The 12,739-nt window shown below is 36.7% G+C and overlaps 1 protein-coding gene and 1 non-coding gene across 2 annotated transcripts; both read left to right on the forward strand.

Moving 5' to 3' along the window:
* Positions 1-1,786: 1,786 nt before the first annotated feature.
* Positions 1,787-1,897, forward strand: Trnal-caa (transfer RNA leucine (anticodon CAA)). Its single transcript has 2 exons — positions 1,787-1,824; positions 1,852-1,897. It is a non-coding gene; the product is annotated as a tRNA-Leu (tRNA).
* A 127-nt stretch (positions 1,898-2,024) lies between these two features.
* LOC136267551 (rab GTPase-activating protein 1-like) lies at positions 2,025-4,617 on the forward strand. The gene is made up of 4 exons (XM_066062714.1): positions 2,025-2,134; positions 3,584-3,677; positions 4,295-4,327; positions 4,372-4,617. Exons 1-4 carry the CDS (start codon positions 2,025-2,027, stop codon positions 4,615-4,617), a joined length of 483 nt encoding a protein of 160 aa, XP_065918786.1.
* The last annotated feature ends 8,122 nt before the right edge of the window (positions 4,618-12,739 follow it).

Consider the following 12,739-nt stretch of genomic DNA (forward strand, 5'->3'; position numbering starts at 1 on the left):
ATTAAACTTTTTACCATTAACCTACCATCACAGCCATTTCTTAGCCGCCACCTTGGATTTCACATCTTTTTTCACCATAGCCTTTCTCAGGGCCGCACTCTTTTTTTACAACTTGGCTGTTTTGGATTAGATATATATATCTTTCAATATACTTCATAGTTGATGTTTGTTTGCTGTATGCAAAATGACTGTACATTGCTTCAGGAAACAGAACACACATTATGTACACACATAACTACACACATTATATGTACACACATTACTACACTTAATCTGAATTTAAAAACTGTGCTTAGGTTGAGTTTAAATCATTATTATGCTTGCTGCATCATGCGTCATAGATTTTTAAATTTACAGATTTTTATTTATTAGTAGAGCGGCGGCTGTTTATAAGTGCAAAAAATCGTTCACTTTTTGAAAGTACCAAACTAGGTACAATATCCCCTTTTCACAAATCCGGTCACATTGTTTACTATTGTGCACTTTGTGGCTTCCCAATACATTTTCTGTACTCAGTTCAAGAAACATAAAATTATTAACCTGAAACTTTCTCTATCCACTAAGCTATGTTGGTTCTCAATACTGACCAAATTTCAAATCAATAGCCATTTCCAATCTGAAGTTATGAGTTGTAAATTTGATGTGTATGGAAGATCCCTTTCACAAATCCAGTCAACTTTACATCTGCATAGACTAGCATGGGATGGTCATATACAAAAGCAGGTGTCCATCCATGTGCAATGTTGAAAAGCATGGAGGTTTAAGGTATACGACATATTTATACTATTACAAAACCATAAAGATATTATTTCTATTGGATTGTCCCTGTACTTTTTGCACTAAAATATTAGCTCCATTAGAACAGTGGCTTGGCCAGCAAGGCAGAGATTATAGAAGTATTTACTTACATTCTCAGCAAAGTGTTCAAACATCATATTCCCAAAATAGTGGATGTTCACATGCACAAATGGCAGTTATTCAATGGTTGTTACACTGTACACCTTGCTGATGTAAACGCATTGGCTAACATAACAAAATTGAGAGAGCCACTAAACAACGATCAGATACTGTTTGCTGGAGAAGCAACCACCGAAGAGTACTACTCTACAGTTCATGGTGTGTATTTGACTGGAACCCGAGAGGCAAAATGATTAACTGAATTCATATAACATAATCAGCATTTACATGGCCATGCTGTACAAGGCATAGTCTGCATGGTAGCAATCAACACTTTGCATATAGTAAGGGTTAACAATACATACAGCAAACACAATAAAGTTTGAAATATCTTATAGGCATCATTTTGTACTTAATATTGATTAAGATAATCCTTGTACTAGTCCATGCACTAATTGTTGTCAAAAGACTTGAAGTATGTGCTGTTGTCCACTTTTACAGATCACTTACCAAAGACTTGCTTATGTAATTTGTGTCTTAATTCTTCCGTAGAGAGAGAATAAACAACTTCAAGGCAACATTATTAGGCTGGGGCATGAGAATGATACCTTGGCTCAGGAGTTAGTTTTGAGCAAGATCACACTAAGAACAGAGATGGATAAAGTAGTTGTTATTAATGTTTTGCTTTTTAGAAAATGTTGTTGACTTCTTTTATACAGCTAGACGAAAGAATCAACACACTTAGTAAGGAAGATCACATAAAACATGCAGGCAAAGAAGCTGCTAACATGCTCATAAGTGAAATCTGAGAAGAATTACAACAGGTTAAGTTTTTAAAAATCTGTGTTGTGAATAGAAGCTGCCAAAATGACTTGCCAAGTCATGGTGTGTCAGGATGGCCGAGTGGTCTAAGGCGCCAGACTCAAGGTTAAACCTTACTTGCGTAGGCGAGTATTCTGGTCCACGTATGTGGGCGTGGGTTCGAATCCCACTTCTGACAAACCGGTTTTTTTTTTCGCCTTGCATACTTTTTTGTGCACACTTTTTAAGAAATATATTATTCTATCGATATGTTTGTTCTGCGCAGGCGAAGGAGATGTACCAGAAAGCTATGATGCAAATACTGAATGGAGGAGCGACAGCAACACTCTACCGCCGTTGCAGAATATAAACTGGTAAAGAGACAATTAATCAAAACATACCAGTGGCGTAGCCAGGAAAATTTTTTTTTACCGAGGTAAAGTCTATTCATTGAAATAATTGAGAGGGTCAGCTTCTGACTCAACTGATTCACACACACTTTCAAGATTGAGTGGTACAGCATTTGCAGGTTGACTCTCCGGCTGTTTGGATGGAAGAAATTGTTTCAGAAGACTCTGAGCATTTTCTACATGTCATAAGTAATGTTCCAGCTTATAGTTTATGCTACAGTACATGCATACCATGCATACTTCAATTTTTAGGCTAGCGTAATTGCACTGAGCACAAAAACTGAATCAGACTACTCCAGAGAGATATTATTATTATTATTATATTATTTTGAGTGATCAGGCCATCGTGGACTGCAATGGTAGTCATAGTCATGCACACTACTTTTTCAGCATTGATCTGATGTGATGTTTTAAGTCAGAAATTATCTCTTTGATGTGATGTTCAACTGCATGTGCTAATCATGTCAAGCTAGTGAGTCTAGGGGCATGCTCCCTTTAGGAAATTTTTGAAAATATATGCTTTGAAATGGTATGTGGACGCTATTTTTTATTGTAACTGCTATAATACATAATATGCATGATCAATTGATTAATATTATTATTATTATTATTGCTTACTGAACAGTCAGCCCTGCTGGTGCGCTCAGGAATCAAATAAATACAAATACATTAGGTACAATAATATGATTGGAGTCTAGTCATAAATAGATCAGTATCTACAATTTCAATTGTATCAGTTGGTCCAGTTGTTTTATTGCTCTTGAGAAATAGCTGTTTTGGTATGCTGTGGTGGATGAGGTAGGTACGATATAGTGAAGATGGTGGTATTGTCTTGTTGGTCATGTTTTTGGTAAGTAATAATGAGGAATTTGGAGTGATAACTGTTGGTAGTGTATCTTATGCAATATTTAGCTGATCCAACATTAGAGAAACTGAACTGAATGTGCTATAGTCATTCAACACCCAGCGTGCTGCTCTTCGTTGTACTTTCTCCAACTCTGAAATATCTCCAACATGGTAGGGATCCCAGACAGCAGATACTCTAGTTGTGGTCTCACCATTATTAGGTAAGCTGATTCTTTAACTTGCCTTGAACATTTGTTTAGATTGCGTTTTAAGAAATTGAGTGTTCTAGATGCTTTATTGACAACATTTGATATGTGAGGTGACCAAGACAGTGATTTATGAATTAAGACTCCTAGGTACATATGTTGATCGGATATATCTAGGATGTGCCTGTGAAGTGTGTAGTCGTGAGTGAGTGGTGATAAGGATCTTGTGCAACGTATAACTGTACATTTACTAACATTGAACTTAAGTTACCAAGTATCGGCCCATTCTGACAGTCTATTTAAATCTTCTTGAAGTCTGATGATGTCTTCTACACTATTGATAACTCTATAAAGCAAGCAATCATCAGCGAACAGGTGGAGTGGTGAGTTGATGTCTTTAGTTATGTCATTTATATACAATAGGAACATTAGAGGTCCAAGAACTGTGCCTTGTGGTACCCCAGACATTACTGACACTGGACTAGAGGATTCACTATTTAAAAAACACACTGATTACGTTGGCTAAGCCAGGTTTGGACCCAGTTATAAGTACTGCCATTAATTCTGTAATATCTTAGTTTGGTCAATAAGCGTTGGTGTGGTACTGTATCGAATGCTTTAGAAAAATCCAATAGAATGATATCTATCTGTAACATAAATGTAAATCATTTAGACCAAGCAGTGCAATGAGAAAAGTGGCTATAATCTGTACTGAATGTTCTATTAGAGTGTATTACGATGACTGCTCTATTAGAGTATCTCGATCTTTATACAAACTCAAGTAGCTGAAAAGTGATGCATTCAATGCCCTCGTCGGTCCAATGCCGGACTGTGTCACCAAGGGTTTTGGCCCTGCTTAGTACTACAGCCATAGATACTATTGTGGTACAGTAGCGGCTAATGTTGTCTAGTATAAATGTTTGAGTAGAAAATTCGGGGTGCCAAAACTCAGGCCTGCTCAGCCTGTTCAGTTGAGCATTTTTTTTTTTACCGAGACAGCTGCCTCGGTTGCCTCAATGGTAGCTACGCCACTGCATACTGTTTATTTTGTTTTGTTTCATTACCTTAGACGATCCAACGTCCGGTTGATGACAACTAGTCTATACCGCGTCCACTGAAGTGGTCCACGGACAGGAAGATTTGAAAAGGGAATTACAAGCAGTCAAGGTAGTTAGTGTGGCCTACATGTGTACTAACATTTTGCTCTTCAGAATAAGCTACGAAAGGCAACTCAAGCAGACGGTGAAGAAGCAATCGAAGATGACTCGGAAGAACGTTGTAAAAAAGCGGAGAGCAAACTACGCGAGACAGAACTAGAATTAGCTAGTACTAAACTACAACTGGTAGAGTCCCAGTGCCAGGTACAAGAGCTGGATCATAAACTGACGGAAATCATGCACGAGCCAGCGCACAAGGGCAAAGGCTGGTCACAGTGGTTTGGTAGAAAGAACACTTGATGCATATTGTCAGTATAGTCTAGTACATCGCAGTACAACACATTTCTTTGCATTAAACATCTGCCAAGTCTTAGTCCATTTAATAAGTAGCGATTCCGGAAGAATTTTAAAATTAATGGAAATAGTTTTTATTTAGCATAGCCTTGTGCAGTACTCCCTAAGGATCTCATAAACACTTAGTTTTTAAAAATCCATCATAGGATGGTGGAGTTATAAGCAGTTTTGTCCTGGAAAATAGGCAAAATTTTCTCCGTATCTTTCCATCGAAAATAGTCCCAAAAATGGCACAATTGAATGAATGCTTATAACTGAGCTTTGCAATAACATTTTGAACTTCTGTTTTCTGTTATCAATACCTTAATACATGGACCACAGTGTAACCTTACTTGTAAGACCCTCTGAATAAAGGTCACCTCCATAGAAAGCCACTAAATAGTTGTATGCATTTAGGATCTTGCGGAAGGCAAAGCAGCATACACATGGTGAAGTTCAACCACTCTGTAGCAGTCACCTCCACTCAAAAATACAATGTGCATGCAAAGCAAGGAGGTGTACTGTTGATTTATAGCTGCTTATATGATTATTTTTTCTCTTAATGTACAGCTCCTTGACAGCTACCAAAATGGTGCATCAAAGAGATGAGCTATTTGTGGTGCAAATTTGCTAACTTTTAGCATAGTAATATTGAAAACTACATGTACAAAAATGCTCACTTTGGTGTAACTAACATGTGCTAGGTCGTTTCTTGCAAAGAGAACATTACATTATGGTGGCTATATTGCAAAATAATCTTATAATTGGCATAAAACTACACACAGACATATTTGTAGCAGAAAACTAACTGCACCATCGTATTCCTTGCCCCCAGAAACCCTAAAAATGATCCAATTGTTTGATCAATCACTCGTACGGCAGCGAATTGATTGTGCCAACTCTCCAATGGAAGATTCACGGAGAAAATTTTATGCAAAATTTACGGAATTCCGGAATCGCTATAATAAGTAAGTTAAGGTCAGCTTGAAGAGTGTCTTGATCAAGTTTGTCTTTAATTCTGATTACACATAAAGGATACAGTCGTCAGCAAAGAGACGTATATTCGAGGAAATACCACCACAGATGATATCATTAATATAGACTAAAAACATGAGGGGTCCTAGAACTGTCCCCTGAGGAACACCAGGCTGAACAGGAACAAATTTTGATTGCTGACCATCAACAACCACACGCTGAAGCCTCTGAGTTAACCATGTACTTAACCAATTCAGAGTATTAGAACGAATACCATAGTTATATAACTTCTTTAACAATCTTTGATGTGGTACTGTGTCAAACGCCTTGCTAAAGTCCAATAAGATGATGTCAACCTGATATCTTTGATCCATAGCTGCTAAGATGTCTTCTACTACTGTGATAAGTTGAGTTTCACAAGAATAACGTGACCGAAAACCAAATATTGGTGATCTTCTAATATGTGATGTAAATTTAGGTGTTCTATAATAGAGTGATACAAAATATGCTCCATGATCTTGGAACAGACAGATGTTAGGGAGATTGGATGGTAGTTTACTGGATTACAACGGTTTCCCTTCTTAAAAAAACAGGGGAGACCATGTAATCCAGTAAACTATCGTCCAATCTCCCTAACATCTGTCTGTTCCAAGATCATGTAATCCAGTATAAACTACCATCCAATCTCCCTAACATCTGTCTGTTCCAAGATCATGGAGCATATTTTGTATCACTCTATTATAGAACACCTAAATTTACATCACATATTAGAAGATCACCAATATTTGGTTTTCGGTCAGGTTATTCTTGTGAAACTCAACTTATCACAGTAGTAGAAGACATCTTAGCAGCTATGGATCAAAGATATCAGGTTGACATCATCGTATTGGACTTTAGCAAGGTGTTTGACACAGTACCACATCAAAGATTGTTAAAGAAGTTGTATAACTATGGTATTCGTTCTAATACTCTGAATTGGTTAAGTAGTTCAAAGGCTTCAGCGTGTGGTTGTTGATGGTCAGCAATCAGAATTTATTCCTGTTCAGTCTGGTGTTCCTCAGGGCCCCTCATGTTTTTAGTTTATATTAATGATATATGTGGTGGTATTTCCTCGAATATACATCTCTTTGCTGACGACTGTATCCTTTATCGTGTAATTAAAGACAAACTTGACCAAGACACTCTTCAAGCTGACCTTAACTTACTTATTAAATGGACTAAGACTTGGCAGATGGCCTTTAATGCAAAGAAATGTGTTGTGCCGCTGCGATGTACTAGACTACTAGCGACATTATCTTATGATTACTACATTAATGACTCTCTGTTACAATTAGTTACTAAACATCCTACTTAGGAGTTTTATTGGATAGTACTATGTCTTTCAGAAATCACTTAGAAAACATCACTACTAAAGCACCAAGAATGTTAAATTGTCTCCGCAGAAACTTGTATAGATGCAATCAAGAAGTCAAATGCATGGCATATACCCATCTTGTAAGACCTATGCTGGAGTATGCATCGTGTGTGTGGGACCCTTACTATGACAAAGATATAAATGCTTTAGAAATGGTACAAAGAAGAGCAGCACGATGGGTCACATCAAATTATGACTGGCGAAGTGGAAACAGCATTTCTTCTACTTTAGAGGATCTTCAGTGGTAGTCACTTGCATAGAGAAGGAAAACATCAAGGCTTAAATTATTTTTTAAGGCAGTTAATCATACATCAGGATTAAAAATCCTGGTTCATTTATAATCAAGAAACTTTAGTGCAATCAACTAGATCTTATCATCATTTACACTTCTCAATACCATTTATAAACACTAATCCGTACAAATTTAGTTATTTCCCAAGAAAAATTGATGAATGGAATCATTTACCCCACCATTTACTTGAGTTGGAATCAGTCGATTTATTTGTAGTGAATGTAACTACATGTATGTAAATAGTTAGCTAACCATGTACGTGTGTATTTGATTTTTCTTGGGGCTGGTCCCCTTGGACACATCAGTAATTACTGGCTGTCCAGTATAATTAAAATAAATAAATAAATATTAATTCACACTTTCAAAATGTGTGCCAGAGGCATATACAATGAATGTAGCATGGCTGTACTGCATGTACGTAGCTATAGCTAGGTCTATAGACTACTGAAATTTTAAAATTGATAAACACGGTGAAAACAACGAATAGATTTGCAGGAGTTGGGCATGATCACAAGTAGCTGGAGTAACCACCACAAAGTAACTCGTGCAGGCTGGGCAGAGTCCTTAAAAAAACTGTAAGAGTGGTAAAATCAGTTGATATCTTGCCACATAACTATGCAAATTCCCTCTGACAGGTAGCAAAACAAAACAGATTAAAAGCAGATGGTCATGTGAAATTCTTCTCATTACCATCATAGCTTATACTCCACATGCATGCAAGGATCCACTAGATGCTACACAAATTCCATGCATCCATCTGACCACATGGTGTAGTAAGTAGTTTTTCTACAGTTTGCAAGTGTCTTCACTAACTCAACTCATGAGCTGAATACGTTGCAATTGCAGATGATTGTTTGCAAAGGAGGTTATAATAAGAGATGGTACAATATTGGATTCAAAGATCCTATTGAGCTGATCGCCACTGTAGAAGCACCAATAGTTAGAGGAGACCAAGACAAGAGAGACAAAGAGCAATGCTGAACTTCTTCAAGCATATGGCTAGCTAGATACAGCATGAATGTGTTTATCTTTGCATAGTGACAGTTTTTGGCTCTTATTTGCTGCAACTGATGTAGAATTTCATGCAGCACTTCAATAACTTTCCGTTCTAGATATGAATCCTTTCCATACAGTATGCCTTGCAATCAGGAGACGATGGAGAAGGCTATACTAACCATTTGCATTGATGTAGATAGAGCTTCTTGAACCACTGAACTTTATATTTAAACAACCCCCACAGTCTTCAATTTTTGACACTGTGACAGATGGCTTTAGCCTTGGTAGTTAAGGTATATGGGTGTGTAGTAGCTTTCACAGGAAGAAAAGCTGCATTTCAGGTATTTGGAAATCCCCAATAAATGTACAGAAATTCCATGTTTCTGTACATTTCTGGTGTTCATGAAATTTGCACATTTCCTTGACAGTATATATTATACAAAGCCTTCAAGGCCAGTTTTGCTGTTACAGTATTACACTGTTGTCAATGAGGTCCAGCACATGATACTTTTGCATGTGTTGCATTGCATTGTGGCTGCTAATATGCAACACTGCATCTTTTGGTGACAATACATAAACCATTGTGACATAATAGTGTTTGATTCCTGGATGAGATGTATGTGAACTATATATGTAGTACTAGTACGTGTTTTGAACTTGAAAGTCCAGAGGGTTTAAATTGAACTACATAATTTTATGAGGAAGATGACTCAACAGCGTTGCATCCATCACTGTAAGCGTGTATACAGCACACAAACGTTGGACTCAGTGGCTTCCTTTCAATGAGTACCCGATACTGTACAATCTATATGGCAGTCAGTGATCATATACACTTTGTATTGGCTGGGCTATATTCCCACATACAATATGCCAACAAGCTCCATGTAAATATTACACCATATACGATATACTGCAATGTGTAGAGTACATATGTAGCTACATTCCTACATGTGTTCAGTACTAACATTTTCATTTGATTGTAACTACCTACACAATGCCTGTTTGTTGTAAAGAATAACTTCCCATATGTATAGCTAGTGTTGAATTGCAGTAGGATCAGATTCCATTGAACAGAGTTGACAACTTAATACAATTTGTCAATCTCTAAACATGTGCCTTGAGTGTGATAGTTACAAGCTTTATGACATACATGTAGCTAATATATAGGGCTATACCTAATTCAACTTCACAATTTAGCAAATTTTAAAATCACTGCACCTATTCAGGACATAGCTAGATGGCAAACACTAAACCTGTGCCTACAAGTGGCCTGAAACCTTACAGAGAATAGATCAGTCATGATCATGCAAGAACAATCACTCAGTGGGTCACAAATCTGTCAGAAATCTCAATAAATCTATCAAAAGCATCATTAAATTAATATAGGCTAAAAACACAGTTACCATCTGCAGTCAAATGTTGACTGTCAGATGGTTGTGCTATTTCACTTAATGTTATTGTGGCCAAAGAAATTGATGGCTTTATAAGGTTTGCATGCATGAATTATATGTTTTGAATGAAATATTATACACACACAACTAAGGTGGATTTCTGAGAAACTGATAGCTACTCAGAATTTTTATGTTTCAGTGTGTCTTACTGAAACAAACATAAGAAAGTCTGCATGTGTGTTTACTCAAACTAGTAATCCATATTAATACGTAGCATGAGAATAACATCCTTATAATGTATTTTCCTAACTTTCATGACTATGAGATACGGTATGAACATATGTGACTGGATCTGCGAAAAGGAGTCTCATAGCCTTTCCAAATTTCATGTTTGACGAGTCATAACACATCATGTGTTTAAGCCATTGTCTTAACATTACACCCCAGAATAGTGCTATGTTAGGAGTGGTAGGTGACCAAATTTCAGGCTGGTACCATACACACATGTCACGTTATGGATTGCCAAGTACATGCAATTGGAAAAGGCTATAAGACCCCTTTTCACAGATCCGGTCACATACAGGTATATCCTCATACTTCTTGTGCAGCTATAGCTAATACAGGCATGGATCAATAATGCAAACTATACGTACAATACAGAGTAGAGTTCCTCTATGTATGCAAGTCTGCCAATGATATGGAATATAAATGTTTTCTGTTGAGACATTTGATGTTGGCATGCATGCCCTAAGCCTTAACTGTGTGGTTCTGACAATAAAATTTCTGAGAGTAGGAGGTGTTGGAAAACTATAGCTGGCCTTCTCCCTACTTCTCTTATCCATGCAGAAATGATACAGTAAAAACCATTCAAGGCTTCATCACACCTCAATTTTAATTAGCATTAATTAGGATTAATTTATAGTCCGAAATGGAAGCAATTTATCTTTAACATCATGCAAATGTCTAGTAAACAGAAAATTATTGTCAGAAATTTTTCAAGGCTGCAGCTGATGTCAGTATGTCAGTCATAAAATGTTTACATTGTCTCAAATGTGCAGCAATGTTTCAATCACATCAGCAGTGGCTTATAATTAAGCATACAAATTAATGTACACTGAAGTCAACTGTGTGTCACGTTATTCCTAAAAGCAAAGCCTCTGTTAAAACCAGCACTGGGTATGTGTGCACCACTTAGGTACCAGCTAGAATCTGTGTGGTCAAAACTCCATGACACTTATGTATAATACATGTATATACCATCATCAGAAGTGCTATGGCTGGGACCTGCATGAGGTTAAAATCTGTGCAGGGAGTCAGAGTCTAACCCTGAAAAATATCCCACAACCGAGTTGTGATTAAACGTGTCCATGTCATTTCCATGCAATGTCTGTTCTGTCCTGTTCACTCAGCAATTGTGTTGCGAATTAAATTTTGTGAATCCATTAAGAGTAAAACTAACCAGTTATTTACTTGTGTATGTTTTAAGGGTTATAAGAGGTAAAAAAGCAGAAGACAGACTTTTTTACAACTTACTTAATTTTGTGACATTAAGCACAAATGACTTCCCAATTATCAATACATTTGACTCCCTGACACATGCAGGAAATTAGTTTTGCCACAACAAAAGAATAGTCTACCACCATAGCAACTACTACCATATTTAGTATCACATATTTGACATATAGCTACATCTGATGCCATATTAACAATATTCTCAGAAACGTTGAGCTCTGAGAAATGATGTAATGATAGCAATATTCATCTGCATGTATATTGTTTTAGTTTCAATGTTGACAGAGTTGAGGAATTTGAAGACTCAACTCATGTACTCTTGAGTCTTGATGGATTCACAAAATTCAATCAACACAATGGTTGAGTGAACAAGACAGAAATTCATTAAAGTGATGGTCCAATGAAGGAAGAGCAAGCAATTAACATAATGTATGGGTTTTGTTAAGGTTACTAGTTGGATACCTTTAATTATACTGTAGCTGCACACAACACATGTATGTAGCTACATGCATGTACAATCATATACATAAGTTGTAAAGCTAGGAAAGTGCTTCTTTTTTTTTACTTCAGTAATGCAGTTTGCTTCCTGCATTTTAGATGTTGTTAACAAAACTGTATAAAATGGTTTATGGTCCATAATCCCAGTACTGAATGCTTAAACTGAGATTTTTGTTGTGTACATGCATGAATAGAGATATACATGGTAATGATCATGGTATTTCCATTTAAAAGTAAAAGACTTTCCTATTCTGTTGTTCTGGTGTTTTACAAACCAAAGCACTCGTGCATAGGTCCGGTTTTGTAGGTTAGCAGAAGCAGAGGAGCCCATAAGTGCCACAAGGCACCTTAGGAGCAATGAGATGTTTCATCTTGAATGGTGAACATCAAAGTCATGAAAAAAACACTGCAAAGTACATTATTACATTCAGTAAATGTTTTGTGAGACCATCTCTAATATATGTATAAAATACCAGCCTACAGTATGTGGTCCTTATGTATAGTGAAATATGTACTGCTTTGCAAATGGAACAGTGTATATATATATAGTTATCATTTCTCAGAGTTAACTATATAAGAGAATGATAATGTAATGCATGGCATATACATGATGCAGCGTGATGTCATAATTGTAATGTGTGTATATCTATGTAAATATTTGGTGACGTTATATAAACCAATGTGGCATGTAGTGGCATGTGGTTACAAAGTAATCTTTTTTCAGTGTTGTGGTAAAACTAATATCCTGTGTCAGGGAACACACAGAGGATATTAAAGGGTCAATTGCAAAGTTAATGACACAAAACTAATGTCTGGCTGCATGTTGACAGTAAAAACAGGTGTGCTAAAACAATATGCTAAAATGTTTCCATGCAGTTGTAGCACGTGTGCATGCTACTCCATTACTTTGTTCATGCTATAATTTAGCCCATATAGTGTGCTAAATCAACAAATTTTGTGCACAATGGCCTAATTTGTATACTATAATACCTATATGAGCACATGTGTAGT

The sequence above is a fragment of the Dysidea avara genome, chromosome 9 (assembly GCF_963678975.1).
Source record: "Dysidea avara chromosome 9, odDysAvar1.4, whole genome shotgun sequence".
NCBI classification, from domain to species: Eukaryota; Metazoa; Porifera; class Demospongiae; order Dictyoceratida; family Dysideidae; genus Dysidea; species Dysidea avara.

Bases quoted from the DNA above. Each gene is read 5' to 3' on its own strand.
- LOC136267551 (XM_066062714.1), top strand. From the start codon at position 2,025: ATGGAGGAGCGACAGCAACACTCTACCGCCGTTGCAGAATATAAACTG. The intron at 2,135-3,583 runs GTAAAGTCTATT...TATATACAATAG, and splicing joins GAAAATTTTTTTTTACCGAG to GAACATTAGAGGTCCAAGAA. The intron at 4,328-4,371 runs GTAGTTAGTGTG...TTTGCTCTTCAG, and splicing joins GGGAATTACAAGCAGTCAAG to AATAAGCTACGAAAGGCAAC.